Here is a 23,268-nt window from a genome sequence, read left to right as displayed (position 1 = left end):
AGCACTTTCTATGTAAAATGTCATTCGAGTTTCATAAGTGAGGTAGGTACAACAGCATTATCCCCATTTTACAGATAAGGAAACCAAGGCAAATAGAGGCTAAATAACTTACCTGGCATCATATAACTAGTAAGTGTCTGAAGATGGATTTGAACCCAAATCTTTCTGACTTCAGACTCAATGTTCTACTCATTGTACCATCTAGATACCCTAGCTCAGGTACCACTTCCTTTTATAAAATCTTCACTATTATCAATATCCCATCCTTCCACATATTTTTCTAGGTCACTTTTTTGGAATTGTCCCCTGACTTCACTCCCTACTCTCTTTAGAACATAATTGAAGACAAAAGCTTTTTATTTGTGTCTCCAGATTTTAGCACTGGTTGCCAAATAATAAAGGCTTAATACCTGCTCCACCCATTCATCTATCCATCCATCCATCCATCCATCCATCCATCCATCCATCCATCCATCCATCTATCTATTTGTTTGTCTACTTACCAATCTTTCCATCTATTTCTCTCTATTTCTGTCTTCCTCTATCTCCTCTATCTATTTGTCTTTGTCTCTGTGTCTGTTTGGTCTCTGTTTCTCTCTTCCTCTCATGGAAGGCTGGTGCTATGTCATTTTTTTCTTTATTATCAAAGTGTCTTTCACATGACAGTTCTTAATTTATGTTTCTTTAATCAAATTTCCTTGCTCTCTGGGTTAGTCCTTTTTTTTGAGTGATTGATAGATTAAAATCCAGTCCCCCAGAATGGATAATTATCTTCTTGATATTCTAAAAAATCCCAGGGGGAGTGGAGAGAGAGAGAGGAAGAGGGAGACACACACACACACACACACACACACACACACACACACAGAGAGAGAGAGAGAGAGAGAGAGAGAGAGAGAGAGAGAGAGAGAGAGAGAGACAGAGAGAGACAGAGAGAGACACAGACACAGAGACAGACAGAAAAACAGACAGACAGATAGAGACAGAGACAGACACAAGTAGGGAGCAAAAGAGAGACAATACAGAAAAAGACAGAGACAGAAAGAGACAGAGAGATAGAGAGGGAGATTAGAAGGGAGAAGAGAGACACAGAGACAGACTGTGAGAGAAACTGATAGAGAAGGAGGGAAGAAGGAGAGAGACAAAGAGACAGAAAAGGAGGAGAGAGACAGAGATGGAGGGAGGAAGGGAGGAGAGAGAGAAAGAAAGAAAGGGAGGGAGGAAGGAAGGGAGAAGAGAGACAGATAGAGACAGAGAGACAGAGACAGAGACAGAGAGACAGAGAGGGAGGAGGAAGGGAGGAGAGAGACAGAGAAGGTGGGAGGAAGGGAGGGAGGAGAGAGAGAGAGAGAGAGAGAGAGAGAGAGAGAGAGAGAGAGAGAGAGAGAGAAATCAGAGGCTGTGACAAGCTAGATAACCTTGAGCTTGCAATAGTATAAACAGTGAGTTGGGTGACCCAGGAATAGTCCTGTTCTTGGAAGCAGCAAGAGCAGCAGCAGTAGCAGCAGTCCCTGGGATGATGTTGGTGAGGGGAGTCTCACATCAATCAGCCTTGACCAAGGGCCGTCATTGCCTCCTTGGCTCACCCCGAGAAGATGCCTGGACATCAACTGTCCGGAGAGTGCAGTTACCAGCAAGAGGTGGGGAGCTAGGTGCCTTCCCCCTCCGGGCTCAGGGGCCCCGGTCCTTCAATGAGATGCCCTGCAAGGGGGTCAATGGTTGGATAAATCTACTCCGCTTCTGGATGGAGAATGGGATGCATAACCTGCATATCCGAACTATGCAGGGTTTCCAAGAGTTAGGCCCAATTTACCGGTAAGTGAGGTGAAGGCAAGATCATGTCATCAGGCACTGTTACAGGAAGCTTTGGGATAATCTTCATAAGACCTTTGATAAACAAGTGACTTCTCATAACCAGGGCATTTAGAAGGTTGTTATGTGGGCAGCATATGCTGGTTTTGTTAAAAGAAGCTGATTGGGGTTCTTTAATTTTCCCAATGACTTAACCTTCTTAGGTCCTAGGAGAGATGGGTGAAGCTTAGACATCTCATCTTAGACGAAGAAAATTTTAAAATAATTGAAAAAAATGCCAAATTTCAGTTAGAGTTTGGTGAAAATAAATAGGCTATTTTTTTAACTATCCAAGAAAACTGCTAGACTTCCTGAAGTTGATCCATGGATCTCAAATTTGACTTTTGGTTGACTTTGTTTGGAGCTAAATAGACCTCTTCCCCACCCCTCACAGGGGGTCATGATCGTTAGGGGTATTGATTTTCCAACCTTTCTTGGAATACACAAATGACTTGTCCCCAACTCTAGCCCAACCTCATGGCACAACCTCCTTCTTGTGCCTCCCACCCTCATCCCTCAACCTTGCATTCTACTCTGAATTCTGGAATTTCTTTTTAACCTTTTTGCTTTACTCCAGATGGGTCTATAAAGGGGAAAGGAATACAAATGGATTCTGTTGGGGGTAACGTGCTAGTGACATGTCACAAGGTTTGCTAGGAACTGATACAGCCTCTCCCCTTCTTCCCCACTTTACCCTTTATATCTTTTCCCACTGGGCCTAGGATCAGTTCATTTCAGATGCTTTCTAGCTACATGATCCTGAGGAAATCACTTTACCTCTGTCTGCCTCATTTTCTTCAACTGTAAAATGAAAATAATAGTACTGACCTTCCAAGGTAGTTGTGGGGATCAAATGAGATGAGATAAGATCTGTACTTAACACAATGTATTCAGTAGGTAATTAATAAATTTCAGTTATCCCTCCCCCTTTCCTAGGGGCACTGTTTGGGGTAGTAAACTTTCAGATGCCAAATTCAACACTTTATCCACTATGACATTATTCTAGATGGTGACTCAGTGACTCAAGTTCAGTCAATAAACCTTAATTAAGGTTTATTGTTCCTGGTTAAGGCATTGCCTAAGAGGAGAAAGGGGTTGGACTGGACAGGTAAATCTGGGAGGTTATGGCAACTAATTGAATATGAGAAATTAGGAAGAGAAGAGACACCAAGACAATGTTGAGATTATGAGCTGGAGTGGCTGAGGAGTCAGTGGTGCTGTCTGCAGACATAGGATGGTTGGCGGAGGGGTGATTTAAGAGAAGTCTGTTTTGGACACACTGAATTTAAGATGCCGATAAGACATCTGGGTAGAAATGCTTGGAAAGTAGTGGAGATGAGCTCAATAGTGAGATTAGAGCTATATAGAGGGAGATGTTTTGTGTAGTTATTCTGCATAGAAGTGGTGAGAATGTAGAGAGGATGGGTCTTGGGGGATCACATACAGTAAGAGACTAAAAGAAAGAGTCTGTTGGTTAGGAGGCCTGGAAGGGAGAAACATTTTGGAAACTGAAGGGAGACAGACTCTCCAGGAAGAGACAATGGTTAACAGTGTTGGAATCTTTGAGACTAGATTGTAGATTAATATTTGGTATTTGTACTTTGTTTATCCTTATGTGAATTTGTCTTCTCCACTGGAGTGTAGACTCATTGCTAGTAGGAATTGTTTCATTATTTTCATTCTAGTTTGTTTCATTCTTTCTGTCTGTATCCTGAGTACCTGGCCTAATGGTAGATGTTTAATAAATGTTTGTTGAGTAGGAAGGGTCATTAGATGACATCCTCATTTGGTAGTTCAATGGCTGTGTGCTCTCTTTTCTCCCTCCCCTCAAGTTTAATCAGATTTCTAGTTTGGTAGCCCTGCTCCTCCCACCCAGGGTCACTTCTCAGTTCTTGACACAATTGCTATAACTACCAAGATGTTTATGGTCTCATGACTTTGCATGAGAAGGCCTCCTTAATTGAGTTGGATTAATTGGATTTAAGAGATAAAATTGAGAAGTCCTTGTAAGTCTTATACTTTCTGGCATTCAGGATCGCAAGGATATCTCTACAACCCTCATGGTCAGGCCACATGTATAATGAAAATGCTAAAAAAATACACTAAGGATATTAACAGGGTAATTACAAAAAAATTCACAGTGGAAATGTTGATATACAAATGTCTAATTGTTGCTGTTGTGTGTCCAACCATTTGTGATCCCAGTTGTGATTTTCTTGGTAGAGATATGGGAGTGCTTTGTCATTCCCTGCTCCAGCTCATTTTATAGATGAGGAAACTGAGGTTAAATAGAGATAAGTCCAGATTACACATGTAGTAAGTGTTTGAGGTCAAATTTGAACTCAGGTCTTCCAGACTCCAGGTGTTCTATCCATTGTGCTACCTAGTTTCTGCACCCTTCCCCCTCTTCTTAAATTGGTGTTCAAAGATATAGACAGTTCTTGGAGAAGATGAAGTTTGAACTTGGGAAGTGGAGAGGTGGAAGGGGAAAGGAAGACATGTTTTCCTTTCCACTGACCTTGTATCTGCTTTGCAGAATGTTTTGATCTCATATACATATACCCAAACACAGAAACAGAAAGTGACTGATAGAGAAAAAGAAAGAAAGAATAGGGAGAGAGTGACAGAGGCACAGAGGAAGAGGGAGAGCGACAGAGAGACAGAGATAGAGATAGAGATAGAGAGAGAGAGAGAGAGAGAGAGAGAGGGACAGAGATAGAGACAGGGACAGAGATAGAGATAGAGATAGAGATAGAGATAGAGACAGAGAGGGAGGAGGGAGAGAATTAGAGGAGTTGGAAGCAGGGACACTCTTCTAGGTAATGATAACTTAGGTCTTTTCTCTTTCCTGTCCTTTTGTTCTTTAACACCAGTTTGCCTCTGACTTCCATTTCCTCTTCCATCTCTTCTCCCTCCTGCTTTGATGCTGCTGACAAGAGACTTTGAAGTCTCGAATAAACGAGATATATGTTTAATATTCAGAGTCAAAGGAGTCATTCCACTGGGGTGAGAAGTGTGAGTTTTTCATCCTGGTCTTGAAGGTCACTTTGATAAGGATCAAAAAGTTGGGGGCAAAAATGCTGTGAATGTGGGCAAACCAGAATTTGTACTGGGCAACTCTTTCAGTTGGTGTAAATAAGGGAGAAATCTCTATCAGCCTGAGTTTCCCATGGAAGGCCTCCCTTTGAAGGGGAATAGGCCATCAGCTGCCTTAGGTACTTCTCTAAATCTGAAAATCCTGGCTAACAAGCTAGGACATCCCCTAGGAAATAGGGGGAGAATGTCAGAGAGTAGTGAACACTCCTCTCAGGACCAGTCACACTAGCCTTGAGGATGATCCTCACAAAATTTATTTCATGTCTCTCTTTGTGGCTTTGCACTGATTGGTCATGGTGTCTGGGGTGCCCTCCCTCCTTGCCTCCACTTTTTTAGAATCTTGAGTTCTCTTCAAAGCTCTGCTCAAGTGTTCTTTTGTGCATGAGGGTCTTCCCCATCTTGTGAGCTGCCAGTGCATCCCTCCTTCCCATTACCTGGTGTATGCATATATTATATATATTATGTATATACTTCCATAAATTATTTGTATAATGTATATATATTTTATATTAGATGTTTGTTTCTGTATATTCTAAATAACATACTTCTATATGTGAAATATAATGCATATACTTCTATATAATCTATATTATGCATAGTTCAAGTATTATATATAGTATATTATACATATACTTCTATATATTATATAAGAAGTCTATACATTGTATATATTACATATAATGTATATAATTTATATATACTATATTATGTACTTTTATATATTCTACATTATGTATAGACTTCTACATATTACATATAATGTATATATTTTATATGTTATATATGTATTTATAGATTTCTATTTACTATGTATTATGTATATGCTCTATATTATATTATATATACTTCTACATATTATATGTTATATATATTCTACATTATGTAAATATTTATGGAAGTATTTGGTATGTAAATACTTATGGAAGTATTTACATAATGTAGAATATATACATATATAGTCTATATAATATATATCTATATTATATATAATGTATCTATCTATAAAGTATATATTATGGATATACTTCTACTTATATGTTAGGTATATAGTCTACATTATGTTTATATTTCTATCTATTTTACAAGGTATATATTCTAGATAATGTATGTACCTCTCTATATTATATATTAGGGTTATGCCTCTCTCTATTCCATATTATGGATATGTTTCTATATATTATATATACTTCTACATATTATATATGTATATATTCTACATTATATATATATACTTCCATATTATTTAAAGTTTATAGTCTATTTAATATATATCTATATATTATATATAATGTATCTATTTATAAAGGCTATATTATGGACATACTTCTACTTATATGTTTTAGATATATAATCAACATTATGTTTAGACTTCTATCTATTATACAGGGTATATAGTCTAGATAACATATGTACCCCTCTATATTAGGGATATGTCTCTCTATATTTTATATTATGGTATACTTCTGCAAATTATATTTATACTTATCTCTATATTCTATATGTGTATGCGTATATGTGTATATCCACATACACATGTAAACAAGCATGAGTAAACATGCCTCTATATATGCATCGATATATAAGTGTGTGACTTCTATGGATAGTTAGGTGGCAGACTGGATAGAGTGCCGGACCTGGAATCAGTTCATTATGAATAGACTTGCAAAACGGAAATCTCGAGTTATAAGCCTTCAGTGATTATAAGGATCATCTCCAGGTAACATTATTTCCTTTGTTCGTCAGTTAAACTCCATTGAAGACTAAAGTGGGAATTCCAGATCCTGAGGCTGCAGCTTTATTCACCCTCCTCTTATGTGATTGCTGGGAACTGGGGATCTTGATCCTGGATAAAGACTCAGGGTCCAGATTCAAGCCTCCAATTCTATCCACTGCAGGCTTTTGATGAGATCTCCAGGTTTTGGACCTGGACCTCTTGATTTTACTGTCTTTCCAGGGAGAAACTTGGCAATGCGGACTCTGTTTTCATTATCAATCCTGATGATGCTGCCCGCCTCTTTAAGGCAGAGGGACCTTACCCAGAAAGATTTTGCATTCCACCATGGGTGGCCTATCACACCTACATGAAAAAGCCTCTTGGAGTCCTGCTCAAGTAAGTCTCTCCCCCCTTCTCTTGGAGACCCCCCCCCCCCCAATATCACCAGGTATAGAAAGGCCCTTCAGAGAATCACCTAAAGCCAAGTAATAAGAGTCCCATCTCTTCCTCACATTGAGCTGACTGATCATGGGCATACTTTCCCTTGACTTTTGCTTTGGTTTGGTAAATCTACATAATGGAAAGAATAATCCATGCTCTATGATGCCTCAAAATGTTGTAAGGATCAGATTAAACCCCCAAATGACAAAACTTGGGAAAAAATGGAAAAGTGTTATAGTAAGGTTAATGATTAAGTTATTTGACCATGAGGGTGGTGGACATGGTCAAGCTGATTTCTCAGAGGCTTTATTATATGGCATTTTGTTCTTGAAATATCCTTAAAATTTGCCTGGAATGGGAATTCTTGTTTTGTGTTTTTAGGTTTTTGCAAGGCAAATGGGGTTAAGTGGCTTGCCCAAGGCCACACAGCTAAGTAATTTATTAAGTGTCTGAGGTCTGATTTGAACTCAGGTACTCCTGATCCAGGGCTGGTGCTCTGTCCAGTGTGCCACCTAGCCGCCTCATGGAATGGGAATTCTTAAAGAATTTAATCTCCTTTGCTATTATTTAGTAATAATAATAATAATAATAATAATAAATACTGGGTTTCATAAGTGCTTTGCAATTATCTCATTTGATCCTTATAACAGCCCTGGGAGGTAGTTGCTATTGATATCCCCATTTTACAAATGAGGAAACTGAGGCAAACAGAGGTGAAGTTACTTGCCTAATCACACAACTAGTAAGTTAAAGTGCCTAATTCCACAGGCACTGCTTCATCTCTGCTTATTGGTGTGAATCTCCCCACTTTTTCTGTTCAGGACACTACCATCATCCAGGTTCAAAACCTTGATGCCATCCTAGATTCTTTACTTTTACTCAGCATACTTATCTATACGTTGTCAAATCTGGTCATTTCCATCTTCACCACATCTCTTGTGTCTGTCTGCTTCTCTTCACTCATACTGCCATCAATCTAGTCCAGAGCTTTGTCATTTCTTGCCTACAAGTGCCTCATAATTGGTCTTCTTCTTCACTTCAATCCCTCTTCCCAATAGCTGCCAAATTATTTTTCCCTAAATATAGATCTGACCATAACCTCAATAAACTCTAGTTACTGCCTATTGACCCTAGGATCAATCATTATTTAATATTTAGTCCATCTTTTTAAAGTGTCTTTTTGTGTAAACTTCATAACAGACATTATTAGTACAGTGTTTGTAACTGTGATTTATAAATAAGTAAATAGAGTAGGTCATGCATTGGATAGAGCACCAGCCCTGGAGTCAGGAGGACCTTAATTCAAATCCAGCCTCAGACACTTAATAATTGCCTAGCTGTGTGACCTTGGGCAAGTCACTTAACCCCATTGCCTTAAATTTAAAAAAAAGTAAATATATATATCCATTGGGAATGAACTCAAACTTTTTTTTAAACTCATGAGTTCATTCAAAGAAGTTTGAAGACTTTGGAGGTGGTAACCTGAATTTCACAGTGCGACTGAACAGAGACCGCACAGAATTATGTGGCCAGTATCCCCCTCTAGAAGGAAATACTAGTTCCTTAAATTTTTTTTGTTTTGTTGTTGTTTCCAATCCTTTGTGACCCCATTTGAGGTTTTCTTGGCAAAGATACTGGAGTGGTTTGCCATTTTCTTCTTGAGCTCATTTTATAGATGACAAAACTGAGGCAAACAGGGTTAAGTGACTTGCCCAGGGTCATAAAACTAGAAAGTGACTAAGGCTGGATTTGAACTCAGGAAGATGAGTCTTCCAGACTCCAGACCTGGCATTTTATACACTATGGTTGCTATACACTATAGATTGCTCACTTAGCAATCTACCTTCCCCCCCCCCCTATTTTATTGCTTCTTTCAAACTGATAGTAGCTGGTACCAGATTCTAACCTATTTTCTCTCTGACCTCCTAAAATTCATGTAGTCTGTAAGTCACTTTCCAGGCTTGTCTCCCTCATATCACCATTGGTTAGAATTCTTCTTAAGACTTATCTTGGGGCAGCTAGGTGGTTACAGTGGATAGAGTACCAGCCCTGGAGTCAGGAGGACCTGAGTTCAAATCTGACCTCAGACATTTAATAATAATCTAGCTGTGTGGCCTTGGGCAAGCCACTTAACCCCATTTGCCTTGCAAAAACCTAAAAAAGAAGACATATCTCCCTGCAACTTTGCAGTAGTAGCCAATTAGAAATGGAACACTACATAGAATGTTACAGGTTTTCAATATATTGAACTAATTTGCTAAAAAAAATTTTCCTCTTCATTTTTCCTTGGAAAAAATTCTTCATTAAAGGAGAGAGCTCTCTGGGAGGGAATAGAACATAAGGGAATATCTAGGAGGAGATGTGAAAAAACATATCTAATTTTAAAAATTCCTTCTCTTGGCAAGGTTCAGGTTAATTAGTCAGTCAATAAGGTGCCTATTAGTGCTAGAGATATAAAGAAAGGCAACCCCTATCCCCATCTCCCTGAAAACCAAACCCTGCCCTTAAGGAACTTACAGTCGAATGATGGAGAAAACATACAATAGATTATGTGCAGATAACATATAGACAAGACAAATTGGAGGCAACCTCAGAGGGAAGGCTCCAAGATTAAGAAGGTCTGAGCTTTTGTTGAGACTTGAAAAACCAGAGAAACTAGACAGAGATCAAGAAAGAGAGTATACAGACATGAGTGACAGTCAATGAAAATTCCTGGCATTGGAAGATGGAGAGTCTTGTTGAGGTATATCAAGGAAGTCAACATTACTGGAATGCAGAGTGTGAACAGGGGAGTAAGATTTAAAAAGACTGAAAAGGCAGGAAGATAGCAGATTATGAGGGGCTTTAAAAGTCAATCAGATGATTTTACACTCGATCTTGGGGGTAATAGGAAGCCACTGGAGTTTATTGAATAGGGGGATTTTATGATCAGGGCAAAGATCAAGTGGATACCGGATGGATGGATGGATGGATGGATGGATAGATGGAGTGGGGAGAGAGGTGAAGCAAACAGTCTAGTCAACAGTGTGATGTTGGCAGTGTCAGAGGATAGGAAAGAAATAACAATGACTGATATGGAGTGAGAAAGAGGAGTCAGGGTTGACCCCCCAAGTTTTAAATCTGGTAGACTGAAGGTGTTCTCCTGGAAAATAAAGGAAAATTAGGAAGAAAGAAAAGTTTGGAAGGGGAGAGAATGAATTGAATTTCAAACATGTTGAGTTATCTGGGTGCCACCTCCTTCAAAGAAACCTTCCTTGGTCCCCCACCTCAAAACGAACTCAAAATCCCTATAGTCAGACCTCTATTCCTGTCAAATTAATCTTTGTATCATACTTTTTTGTTCATGTCAACTCCTCCATTATACTCTGGAGATCTTGACCTCAATGCTTACTTAGGATAAGGCAGGTCCACTAGGGCAAGGATACATTGTTCCTTGAGGATTCCAGAGGTATCCCAGAGAATTTAAGAGTAATTCTGCTCTAATCCTATCCGTTCAATTGCCCATTCCAGGACTGTGTTTGACTCTTTTTGTATTTCCAAACCTGAATCTGACATACAGCAGGCATCTGATGTTGTTATAGTTTGTCTTTTTTTTTTCTGGAAGAAAAGGTGAAGACTTAAAATGGAAGTGAAATGGATTTAATCAAGGCAGGGTTGTGCAAAGCCACAAGGTCACTCTCTCCTTCAGAGCCATCTGGAACCAGTGGCAAGATATAGATCAGGATGACTGGAGATGGCCCCAGATGGAGTAGGAGACTGTAGCCTTTTCAAGCAAAGGTCTTTCCCAGATCTCACTTTGACTGAGGCAGCATTCATTTAGTGATTAAGGCTAGGTAAATACTTAATAAATATTGATTGATTGACTTACCAATTATCGACACCCCAATATTATTAAATCAAAAAATATCAATTTGCTTTTTGCAAAGCAACAGTTTCTAAGAAGAGTTCTAAAAACATTTTTCTCTTATGCTATTTTGATCCCTGGGGAGAGTGGGCTTAAACCTTAAAGTAGTTACTACAATAGTTCTGCGCCCCCCCCATCCAAGTTCCCTTCCAAATGTAGCTCCTTCTTGGCTGTTTTCCATTTACTTTTTTTACTTGGTTGAGTAGGTCACTTGGGATTAGACTGCTTCTTTAGCTAGACTGTCCATAAAATATGACGTGGCAAGGACTCCAGTTGCTAGCTCTCTGGCAGGTTGTTTTTCCAACTTAATGAGGATCAAACCCAAAACTCCTCTTCCTTTGCCCAAGAGTAAGAAAGGATGAAGGCAAAGGGGGCAAAGAATAATGACCCATAGTCGCAGGCCACCTGGTAGCCCAGGTACACATGTGAGGAGACCTGAGGCTTCTCTTCCCACCCAGAGGCTTAACTTCTACTCCTCCCATTGAAGCCAGGGAGGAGAAATCATCCAGTCAATTACATTTCTGGATCACTCAACCAATCAACCAACCAGGACTCATCTTCTTATAGCCTGGAAGCAACACCTACATGTCTCCCAAAATGGTATATAAGTTTATTGCATTATCTTATTCTTATAAGAATAAGATGAATTTTAATGGCTGTTGAATTGTGCTTCTATGGCCTATAAGTTGTTGAGGCTTAGACTGAAGTCTCTTTTTTTTTTTGAAAGTACAATTTTTTTTCTTTCTCTTTATTTTTCATGAGGTTTTTCCTATTTTTGTTGGGGAGGGGATTATATTTACTCTTACTACAAGAAGATTTTAATAATGTGTAAATAAATAAACAAAAAACTGCTATAAATATTTTTGTAAAAGTTGGTCTTTTCCCCTTTTACATGATTGCTTTGGGATATAGACCCAGTAGAGGTATTGCTGAATCAAAGGTTTTTTAAAATTAATTTTTATTAAAGATATTATTTGAGTTTTACAATTTTTCCCCATCTTACTTCCCTCCCCCCGCCCTGCCATGGAAAGCAATCTGTCAGTCTTTACTTTGTTTCCATGTTGTACCTTGATCCAAATTGGGTGTTATGAGAGAGAAATCATATCCTTAGAGAAGAGACAAAAATTCTAAGAGGTAACAAGATCAGACAATAAGATATCTGTTTTTTTTCTAAATTAAAGGGAATAGTCCTTGAACTTTGTTCAAACTTAGACTGAAATTTCAATGAAGTTAGATGAGGGTTTGTTGTTTGCCTTTCTTTTTCCATTCTCTCTTTTTTTGTCACTGTCTTCTCCTCTTCTATCTTTCAATCCCAAGATATGGGTGAGTAAGAAAGGGGAACTTGCTGAAAAGAGGGAGAAATATGGAGGAATATGGAAATATGGTTAATCGGCAAGGGAATATGGGAAACCCTTCTTTGAGGACCCTTGAACAGAAAAGAGGGAACAGTAACTTTTCTGAGGGATTCTCTTGCCCTGGGATAGACTCAGTTGCCTTTGCGGGGAGTTGCAACACTATGGTTTACTAGGGCAGAATAGATAGACCATTGGCCTTGGAGTCAGGAGGACCTGAGTTCAAATCCAAGCTCAGACACATCATAATTACCTGCTTTGTGACCTTGGGTAAGTCACTTAACCTCCACTGTCTTCCCCAAACCAAAAAAATCCCACTATGGTTTACTTAGTCTCTTCTCCCAAGAAGATTGGAATTTCCTCACTTCTTTTTTTTTTTTCCTTCTCAGGAAAGGAGAAAGCTGGAAGAAAGACCGGATTTTACTGAACCAATTTGTGTTGTCTCTGGACTCAGTAAACAATTTTGAGCCTCTTGTGACTCCAATTTCAGAGGACTTTGTCAGAAATATTTACAATAAAATTGAGAGGAGTGACCAGGGAAAGTTCACTGTGGACCTCAGTCAGGACCTGTTTCGATTTGCTTTTGAGTGTGAGTAAGGTTTGATTGAAGGAAGGTCTTAGCAATCAAGAAATCAATCACATTTATAGTGGATCAATCCATATTTATGGGCCAGGGCACTGTAAGTAAACACCTTACAATCTAAGCAAATGGATCTACAGATAAGCTAGATACAGGATAAATAACTTGTTGATGGCTTGTAAATTACCAAAGAAAAGCCAGTTAGAATTAAGGAAAAATTCCAGTTGAAGATGGGATTTAGTTGGATTTTAAAGGAAGCCAGGAGGCAGAGATGAGGAGAAAGAGTTGCAGAGAGAATGCACAGAGGATGGAAATGGAGGGTTTTGCTCATGGAATAGCGCAGATGACATGTCACTGGATTAAAGAGTATGGATTGGGGAGTAAGGTGTCAGAACCTAGAAAGGTAGGAAGGGCTAGGGAGGGCTTTGAATGCCCAACAGAATATTTTTGTATTTGATCCTGGAGGCAATAGGGAACCACTGGAATTGAATGAGTATGAGGTTGATTTAGGTAGGTTGAATGGAGGATGGAATGAGGTGGAGAGAGATTCAAGGCAGTCTCTCCCTACCCTACCTGCAATAATCCAGGAGTGTGGTGATGCAGGCTTGCACCAGGGTGGGAAAATGGGATATTCTTGAGAGATGTTATAACTGAAATAATCAGGCATTGGTAACAGATTGGATATGTGGGATGAGAGAGTGAGGAATCCAAAATGACTCTTAGATTTCAAGCCTCGGGGCCTGGGAGAATGGTGCTGTCCTTTACAGTAATAGGAAAGATAGGAGATAGGCAGTTAGATGGGCCATGGATAGTGTGCCAGTCCTAGAGTCAAGAAGATATGAGTTCAAATCCAACCTCAGACACTTACTTGATGTGTGACCCTGGAAAAAGTCATTTAACCTTTCTCTGCCTTGGTTTCCCTATCTGTAAAATGGGGATAGGACAAGCACCCCCTCCCAAAGTAGTTTTGAGGTTCCAATAATCTTGGGGATAGAGGGTGCCTAATAAATGATTGTTTCCTTCTTTCCATCAGTGGAATCTCTAGGTCATAGTTTAGTGACTTCTCTTGCATAATTCCGAATTGTTGCCCAGAATCTTGGATGTATTTGCCAACCCTTCAACAATGTATTAGTATTCCTTTAATTCTCTAATTTTTGCAGCTGAGGGACCTGAGGCTCAGAAAGAAGAAATGATTTAGGAAGGTCATAATTAGTAAAGAAAAAAAACAAAGCTTAGCCTCTCTTGACTTGGGCAAACCCTCTATCAATTTACTTTGTGAGTACTTAGAAAGGTATCAAGAGACAGATGTTCTTGCTGGATTATATTTGTTCCTATTATTCAAGCTAAGCACTCAGCTTTCCTTCCTATTAGCAAGGGGATACCCTTAGGGAAGGGTAGTTAAGTTATGCCATTGTACATAGAATATGAGATCTGGAGCCATCTTCCTTGGTTCAAATCCCACCTCGGACACCAACTAGCCATTTGAATCTGGGCAAGTCACTTCACCTTGTTTTCCTCAGTTCCTCATCTGTAAAATGATCTGAAGAAGGAAATGACAAACTGCTCCAATATCATTGTAAAAAAATACCAAAATAGGGTCACAAAGTCTGAAATGGCTGAATAATACAACTAGGGAAGGGTTAGTTAGTTGATTATGGTTTAATTATGGTTACTAAAATATTAGTTACTTACGCCATTAATCATAGCAGTTATTCTATTAGGTGATTTCACTTACCTATTGTTGGGAGATGTATTTAGAAATTTGAGAAGTGTCTTCTGTGTCAAATCCCAATACATTCCAGTTAATAAAAACAAATTTCTAAAAGGAAGATTCTTTTTACTGGGGCCTTTTTTTCAGAGATGCTATAGATACCTAGTTCTTTTTCCATATTTTGGGTATTGTTATTACAAAATGGATTTCCTAAAATTGACTTTGTAAAGGAGAAGTCCCTCATGGACAGTCTTCTCTCTCTTAGTCCCTTGTACTGCATCCTAAATGATTTAACAAAAGACAGCATACTTACTAGAGGGTGCTAATGATTTTAAGGGAGAAGGCAGACTTCCATAGAGAGGTCAAAGAGCTTCTGAAATGATCTGAAACTCTTAGCAAGTTCACACATCAGGTATATTAATGGCAATGACCTCTGGTCCTACAGCTATCTGCAACATTATTTTTGGGGAGCGACTGGGACTCCTGGAAGAGTTTGTGGACCCTGAAGCCCAGCAGTTCATTGATGCTGTGTCAACATTGTTTGAAACCAGTGTCCCAATGGTGAATATCCCTCCAGAACTGTTCCGAATGGTCAGGGCCAAGGCCTGGAGGGATCACGTGGCCTCTTGGGATCTGATTTTTGAGCGAGGTAAGCAGCCTGGTTCTGAGTGGGGGTGACTGGAGAAGCTGGAGCTGGGGCAGGCAAAGATCAGATCCCAAGGTGGAGGATGGGAGTGACAGGAAGGCTGGGCATGGAGGAGGAGATTTCTAACTCCCTGAGGAGATGGGTAGAGATAGGGGAGAGTAATGTGTTGCTTGGTCAAGGTCTCAACTCTGCAACTGTTTCTTTTATCGCAACTATTTCCCCTTGAAGAGGCATTTGTATTCTGTAATATCAATGATGAAGGAGAAAATATTCCCCACCTCTCACGTGGTGGTCTGAAGTGTTTATTTAAGGACCTGACAGAAGTTGGGGGCAAGTGGCAAGTGTGGAGGTGCCAGCCTATAGAAACCTATACAAAGAATGGTCATCTCTAAGAGAATCATGGAAGTCTGTGTGTGTGTGTGTGTCACACTGAGCATGAATAGGAGTGTTCATATGTATATTGTGAATAGTATGTAAATGCACAATGGGAGTGCACCACAATGCACATCATATATCTGCACAAACATGCTCACACACATGTGCAGTGCATTGTGTGTATGTGTCTACATGAATGCATGTGCATTGTGTCTGTGTGCATGAGTGGGGTATGGAGGTGTTGTATCTGGTTGCATGTGTGCAGTGTGTTAGACCAAACACATGTGGATACATGGTCAACAATGCATACTACACATAGCACACACAGGTTTCCACATGTGTGTCATGTGTGTGGAAACCTATTCAGGTACGTTTATGTCTGTGTGTGAAGTTGTGTGAAAAGGATGAAATCTGGTGATACAAATATGATTTCTATGTACCTTTTGCAGAAGACAAGGACCCCCTGAATTCTTAAGACTTAACCTGGATATAAGAGGTCAGGGACTGCCAACGAATAATGATCTGCTCTTAGAGGGGTCAACTTCATTAGCCTTTGAGACAACAGAAATGCCAGCATGGCAAAGTTGTCACTGGCAAGATGACAATGACACATTTGTAGAGAATTTGATCCTCCTTTAGGGTCCCCAAGACATTGATATAAATAAGGTCTAAAAAGGAAGAGGGAGGCCCAGGTGAGTAAATGATCAGTAGCATTAGCACCACTAGAACTCTGTGTCTGGACTAATGTTTATGAATTCTTCTCTTTTTTCCAAAACACTCTTTCCTCCTAAGCTTCCTTAGTCTCCTTCATGACCCTCCCCAACCCCAATGTCTTCCATCCAGACAGACTTTATAGTGTCTCCTTTCTTTTCCCCCATCTCTCAGCTGAAAATTATGTACAGAACTTCTACCAGGATGAGAAGATGAGAACAGACATGACCGGCAATTATCCAGGAATTCTCTACAGTCTCTTACGCAAGAATATTATGAGTTTTGAAGATGTCAAAGGCAATGTTACAGAAATGATGGCAGGAGGGGTGGACACGGTGAGGATAAAGGGGGTCAAAAACAATAGTTTACAGTGAATACTGGTTTTCAGAAATATTATGAATAAAGGCTAAAGTGGGTATGGTTTATTTTCAAAATGGGCTTATTATGGTGTTGGACAGTCATCTCCAGTTATCCTGATCCATCTGATTCTGGAGGGAAAGGTGAGGCTGGTGCCTTAGCACAGCCCCCCTCACTCAAATGCATTTCATGTGCTTGTCATTTAAAGCTATCACTTCCCTGATATCATGGTCCTCTTTGAGAATGTAGGATGAACAACAATATTAGAACAGTATGGGACTGACCTCAGCAACTGATAGCCCAGTATACCATAAATAACCCTGAACTGAGAGCCAGAAGTTGTGGATTCAAGACTTGTATCTGATGTTTTCTACATATGAAAATATTTGAACACATTACCTCACTGAATCTTGGTTTAGATGTTTGTACACAGAGAGACAGGATACTAGACCTCCCTCTCTCATAGGATTAGTGTATTAAGTGAGGTAATATAACCTGGAAATGGTTTACAAACCAGTGATTTTTATAAAATTTTATCATGTGGGGAGAACACTTGTAAGGCCATATGATCTTTAAATAAATTCCTAGTCTCTAGTAACTAGATCTCACACATTAGAGGGTCAATCTTTGTGATTTTGTGTTGATTTTCTGAGACACCCTTCTAAAAATGGAAACATTTAAGTGTTCCTAGCTCAGTGTGGAATATTGTCTCAATTCTTTCCCTTGGAGGTTGGAATATTTTACTCTAAGAGATCTGAATAGGTATTGAGAGCAGGCAGAAATTCTATATTTGTGTGGGTCCAAAGACCAAGTCCATCTATTCACTGATATATGTCATAAAACTAGTTAAAAATGAAGATTATTTGACTAATGTTAATGTCTGAATGAATAATGAATGCAGATGAGTGGATTAATTGCAAAACTGTGAAAAGGAGTGTCAGCTTTGCAATAAAAATTTCTAAAGAAACTTGAAACAGAAATCATGATTTACATGAAAGATAAATTAAATAGTCATATACTATTCATTTAAGGATTTTTAATCACATGAAAACCCAAACCAAAGAATTTCTTTAAAGCAAGGGCAGGAACCCTCTCACCTGTCAAGACAACCATAAACAGGACTCAAAATTCAATAAATCTACAAGTTTTTTAGGGGTGAATTGATTATATGTTTGACCACATATAGTCGGTGAATGATGTTATAAATATCCAAATGGCCCTTCACAGAAAAATAGACTCCCCACCCCTCCATTAAAGGATGTCTTGGCACTTTTGAGATTGATATTTTCTTTCTAATAATTTTTCAGTACTGTAATTACTACATAAAATAAGATGTGCTTCTATAAGATTTAGAGATTGTTAGAAAAAACAGATATGCAAAAACTTAAACAAGTTAGCAGAACCTGATTTTTTTTTGTTTGTACAAAGATGATAATATCAAATCCTTCCTTTCTTATAGGATTTTGAGGATTAGTAGAACCATTATTGGAGAGTTCCATTAAACTTTAGCAATGCTTAATAACCTATTTGCTTTGATAATGTCACCATAGCAGAGTTAGGATTCAAAGTGTGTCTCATTGAATGAAAGCAACAGGAGAACTCCAAAATCCTCCTTTCTTGGCATGAGATATAGGTACATGATAGATATTGCTTAGGTTGACAGTGACATGAAGTGTGTTTGTGTGTGTGTGTGTGTGTGTGTGTGTGTGTGTGTGTGTGTGTGTGTGTATGTGTGTGTATTGGGGATGAAGGTGTGAAAAATTACTTTGGATCATATATATGATAGTCATAGAGAGTTGATTATGTGAGTCCAGAAAGCTGAGTTTTCTGGGGCAGTTGTGGGGAGGACTTAGCTTTCTTCCTCCAATCCTCAACTGTCTCCTTCAGACTTCAGTGACTTTGCAATGGTGCCTATATGAAATGGCTCGGAACTTGAAGGTGCAAGACATGCTTCGAGCTGAAGTCCTGGCTGCCCGGAAAAATGCCCAGGGAGATATGAAGGTGATGCTCAAATCGATTCCTCTTCTCAAAGCTGCTATCAAAGAGACTCTGAGGCAAGTCCATGTCCATCCTAGGAAAATGTCCCACTGCATTTTCCTTCCCCAACCCTCCACAAGAAAGAAGGGGAAGGAAGACGGAGGAAATAAATGACAAAGCAGTTACAAATATGGGGGCAGGAGAAAATGGGAAGATATAGGAAGTGGGAATGAATTGACAGGAGGTGGTTGGCCAGTCTCTGGGATGGTGTTTGTTTTTGATTTCAGGATCATTTTCAGTACTTGTGCTTGTATTCTATATCTCTTCTCTTCCAGGATGCACCCCATTGCGATTACCGTACAAAGGTACATTCCATCGGATTTAGTTCTCCAGGATTACATGATTCCTGCCAAAGTAAGCCCTCAGACTAGTTTGTAGGCATTCCTAATCATAAGGAATCTAGAGATCTCAAACTGTTGTCTTTTCACCCCTAGTCCAAAATGGGCATCAGGGAAATGATAGTCAGGGAAATGGTCTGGGGCCCTGGTTGGGTGATGGTCAATTGTCTCTTTCTCTAGGAGATCACAGGGTGGGGGAGTGGAAATTTAGGTGGGTTTTGCCTTGCCAGAGGTGGACAGAACCCACTTCCAATAGTTTGAGGATTTCGTAGTTATTTCTATCCTGAGCATCTCTCTTAATTAAACCTTTTTCCTGAGCTATTATAACATTTCCTGAGCCATTAAACTGACATTTCTGAATAAGCCCATTCACCCATAACTATCTCCTTATATCTCTCTTTTTTAACTCCCTAGCTAAATGTCTATATTTAATGTTTGCACCACCCCTTCTGTGCTGTTTGGGGTAATGTACAAATGGTATTCTTGTACTCAAAGTACTGAAGGAGACATAATCACATAGAAGAATTTTTAATCTTATGAAAATCAAAACCAGAGTTGCTTTAAAGCAAGGGCAGGGATGGGTAAATAAAAATATTCAACATATATAATAATTAATGAATACATTCTGATTCTGAATGGGACTTTATTAGGGCTTTTAGCACATGAAATATGTTTATATTTGGTGTTAGGAAGCCAGGTTTAGAAAATAGATTTTTATATACATTAGTGCCATATTATAAGATGGCACAGTAGATAGGAGAGCTGGATTGGAGTCATGAAGACCAGGGTTCAAATCATGTCTCAGACATTTACTGGTTGGGTAATTTCAGATAAATCTTTCAGCTTCAGTATACTCATCTGTAAAATGGGGATAATAGGAAGCATCTTTCTCACTAGATTATTGAGATCAAGATTATTAGAAGGCTTTGTAAACCTAGATTCATAATTATTATTATTATCATTATGATGATGGCTGTAGAAATAATTAAGATAGAAAATCAATTAATCTTGGTAACAGAGCATTCAATAGAAACACAATGCATGAATTGCCTAATGGACTTTGGTTGGTCTTTAATGTTGTCACATAAGTCATTATATATGCCAGTGTGTAATTTTTTCATTTCAAATTCAACCAGCATTAGGTACTGCTATGTATAATGCATTGGACTGTGACCTAGAGAAAGATAAATAAACCATAGTTTCTACACTCAAATAGTTTCTATGCAAGTAAATTCTTTGTGATTTGGATCAAAGCTCTGGGAATTTCCTGAGAAATCTGACATTCCAACACTCAATTTTGAGGTTAATAAGATCATCTTTTTGGCCACAGTAAAGAGCAGAGAATTCCTAGGATGGAAATATTAGCAATCACCCCATGCATTAAAATATTGCTTTATTCATTTTAAAGTTTCCTTAAAGCTATTGTCTTATTTGATCCTGGGGTATGGGGATTGGCATTATCCCCATTTGAGAAGATGAGGAAACTAAAGTTCAGAAGTTTCATGCCAGTATCTAATAAGAGTTCAGAGTTCCTCAGCTAAACTTCAAGTGATACTTCTGGGATTATGGAGGCACCACATCTGTGGGTACTCTATATGGGATTGATTTTATTGTACTCTCCTTCCCTCTGTCTTCCCCTAGACACTGGTCCAGGTCGCTGTCTTTGCTATGGGAAAGGACCCTAACTTCTTCCCCAACCCAGACAAGTTTGATCCCAGCAGATGGCTCCATGAGGAGACCTACTTCCGGGCTCTGAGTTTTGGCTTTGGCACTCGGCAGTGCATTGGGCGGAGGATTGCAGAGTTGGAGATGGCTATCTTCCTGATGCATGTGAGTCTAATACTTATATATGAGAAGAGAGGGAAACTCATTATAGATACCCAAATTCCCTTTCTCCACTGAACATCACTCACAACTCCTTCTAATTCCCAAGGACCATAAGTTTTGTACATGGAGACATAGGCTATTTGTGTTCTTACCCACAAAGAGGATTCCCTCTCTGTACCCAAGGGAACAAATAAAGAGAGCTAACTTTTAGACTAGGTTTTAGACAGGGAGTAGAAAGTGACCTGACATCAGCATCAGTGACCTAAGGGAGTCCTAGCCTGGTTTGAGCTCCAATTCCCTGCTCTACCTGCATAGCTTTCCTCTTAGGTTGACTCTATCTGCTTTTCTGAGTCTCAGGTCATAGTAATTATGGTTAGAAACCTACACTGAAACTTCTTGGGGTCCCAGGAGTCTTTATATGATGATGGTTTAAGAAATCACCTCTGGGTATGAAGGTGTCAGGGAGAAGATAAAATTTAGTTACATCTCAAAGGTGTTTAGGTTCTCAGAATCACTGAAGATAGATCTTTGGCACAGGGGAGGAGGAAGATGGCAGAGAGGATTAGAATGTTTTCTCCTACACTTGGGCACAAATGAACCTAAATAAATTATCTCCTTCCAGGGCAGAGGCAGCTCCAAGGCCTTTATTATAGTCATAATATTTAAGAGTCTTATGGATGTCAAGTCTGCGGTGTTAAATAGGCACAGAAGATGGCATGAATATAGTTGAAACCATATATAATTGGGAGTTATTTAACAAAAGTAAAAGAACCAGATAATATTAATATGTGGCTTTTTAAGTCATCAATATGCAGCCTACAAGTATCTTTAAATATTATTTAGTGACTCCCATTTCTATTTGATACTACTAGTTTAGTTCAATTTTCTCTTTTTTTATATCAGAGGAATGACCCCCTCCCTGTCCCCATCCTTCCATCACATTCCTCTTCCCTCTCCATTCTTCTCCCTCCGCCCAAAGAAAGTACTAGTAGACCTTGCAAGATCTTTGGGTCTCCCCCCCCACCCATTGCCCATGAAAAGGCAAAAGAAACACTGTGAACTCTTCCAAGTTCATATATATGGGATCCCCAACCAGCCATCCTTCACTTGCAGTGCCCCTATATCCATTCTTATAGAGTGTGTTGCTTTCTCCAAGGGGACTTGCATTATAGAAATCATTCAGGTGAAACCAAAAAATTATATAATGGTAGTATTGAAGTATCAATGAAAGACACAGTTTGAGTCAAGGATCTTCCTTGAGGGTCTCAAATCACTCCTAGGCAGCCTCCTTTGTCGACCTATGCATGAAGCCATCCTTGTTCTGGAATCTCCCACCCCAGCCTAGTTCTTTCTTCTCTGCAGATTCTGGAGAACTTCAAGATTGAAGTCCACAAGCTTTCAGATGTGGGGACCACCTTTAATCTCATACTGATGCCTGACAAGCCCATTGTGTTCACCTTCCGGCCCTTCAAGCCTAAACCGTAACACAGAGAGATAGGACTCCTGTGTATTTGTTATACAGAGAGGCTAGGGATAACAGGGAGGCAGATGCAGGCAGGGACACAACAAACCCAAATATATAATGTAATGATTTGACTCTGGGTCAAGGAAATTAATAGTCTCTTTATCTAGGGCAGGAGTCTGTGAAGTTTTGAAAAATATATATTTGGAGAACTATGTTTCACCAGAATTTGTTTCCTTTTGTAATCCTGTGCATTTTATGTAATAAAAACATGATTCTGAGGAATCCATAGGCATCATGAAACTGCCAAAGGGGCTCTGTGACACAAAATGTTAAGGACTCCTGTGGTGCTTGGATTTGTCCACTCCTATGCCATATCTTATCCCAGAAAAGTACCTCTGAATCCACTAAAGAAGGTGGGTAGAAACCTTTCTTGTTATTGGCTTAAACTGAGATTTTACTATAAGATCCCCTCCCATTTTTTTAATCTATTGCTGATCTAAAGAAAGACAACAAATGCTTGTATAATTCAAACTTCTTAAAATATCCATTTTAAAAAAGTAATAAATTACAAAAGATACCACATCATTCCTATCAGTGAAATTTCTGCTATTTCTAAGGCTCTGTTTGCTCTAATGATGACCTGGTTCATTTGCTGAGCATGGGAAAAGATCATTTTCTATATGATTATGAGGCAACATGCATAATGGAGAGATCTGTTTTTGGAACTTAAAGACCTGCGTTGGAATCTTGGCTCTGCTATTCACCAGTTGTGTGACTGTGTGGGCAGTTTTTTAACCTCTCTAAACCACAGTTTCTCTCTAAGAGGACCAATGATGAAGCATGTTGCCCATCTCCTGAAAGAG

General features: G+C 39.2%; 1 protein-coding gene across 1 annotated transcript; it reads left to right on the top strand.

The window, feature by feature from the left end:
• Nucleotides 1–1,442: 1,442 nt before the first annotated feature.
• CYP11A1 (cytochrome P450 family 11 subfamily A member 1) lies at nt 1,443–22,990 on the top strand. Its single transcript, XM_074232696.1, has 9 exons — nt 1,443–1,815; nt 6,902–7,057; nt 12,748–12,947; nt 15,095–15,298; nt 16,556–16,716; nt 18,626–18,792; nt 19,051–19,129; nt 20,755–20,943; nt 22,303–22,990. Exons 1-9 carry the CDS (start codon nt 1,517–1,519, stop codon nt 22,423–22,425), a joined length of 1,578 nt encoding a protein of 525 aa, XP_074088797.1. The 5' UTR covers nt 1,443–1,516; the 3' UTR covers nt 22,426–22,990.
• Nucleotides 22,991–23,268: the final 278 nt, after the last annotated feature.

The sequence above is a fragment of the Macrotis lagotis genome, chromosome 4 (assembly GCF_037893015.1).
Source record: "Macrotis lagotis isolate mMagLag1 chromosome 4, bilby.v1.9.chrom.fasta, whole genome shotgun sequence".
In the NCBI taxonomy this organism is placed as follows: Eukaryota; Metazoa; Chordata; class Mammalia; order Peramelemorphia; family Peramelidae; genus Macrotis; species Macrotis lagotis.
The sequence above is the reverse complement of the archived record's forward strand: the minus strand, read 5'-3'. Positions and strand labels throughout refer to the sequence as shown.

What these genes read in the sequence shown, in the direction of transcription:
- CYP11A1 (XM_074232696.1), top strand. Translation starts at nt 1,517, where the DNA reads ATGATGTTGGTGAGGGGAGTCTCACATCAATCAGCCTTGACCAAGGGC. An exon ending in GCTATCAAAGAGACTCTGAG is followed by an intron (nt 18,793 to 19,050) that starts GCAAGTCCATGT and finishes CTTCTCTTCCAG; the next exon opens with GATGCACCCCATTGCGATTA. An exon ending in ATTACATGATTCCTGCCAAA is followed by an intron (nt 19,130 to 20,754) that starts GTAAGCCCTCAG and finishes GTCTTCCCCTAG; the next exon opens with ACACTGGTCCAGGTCGCTGT.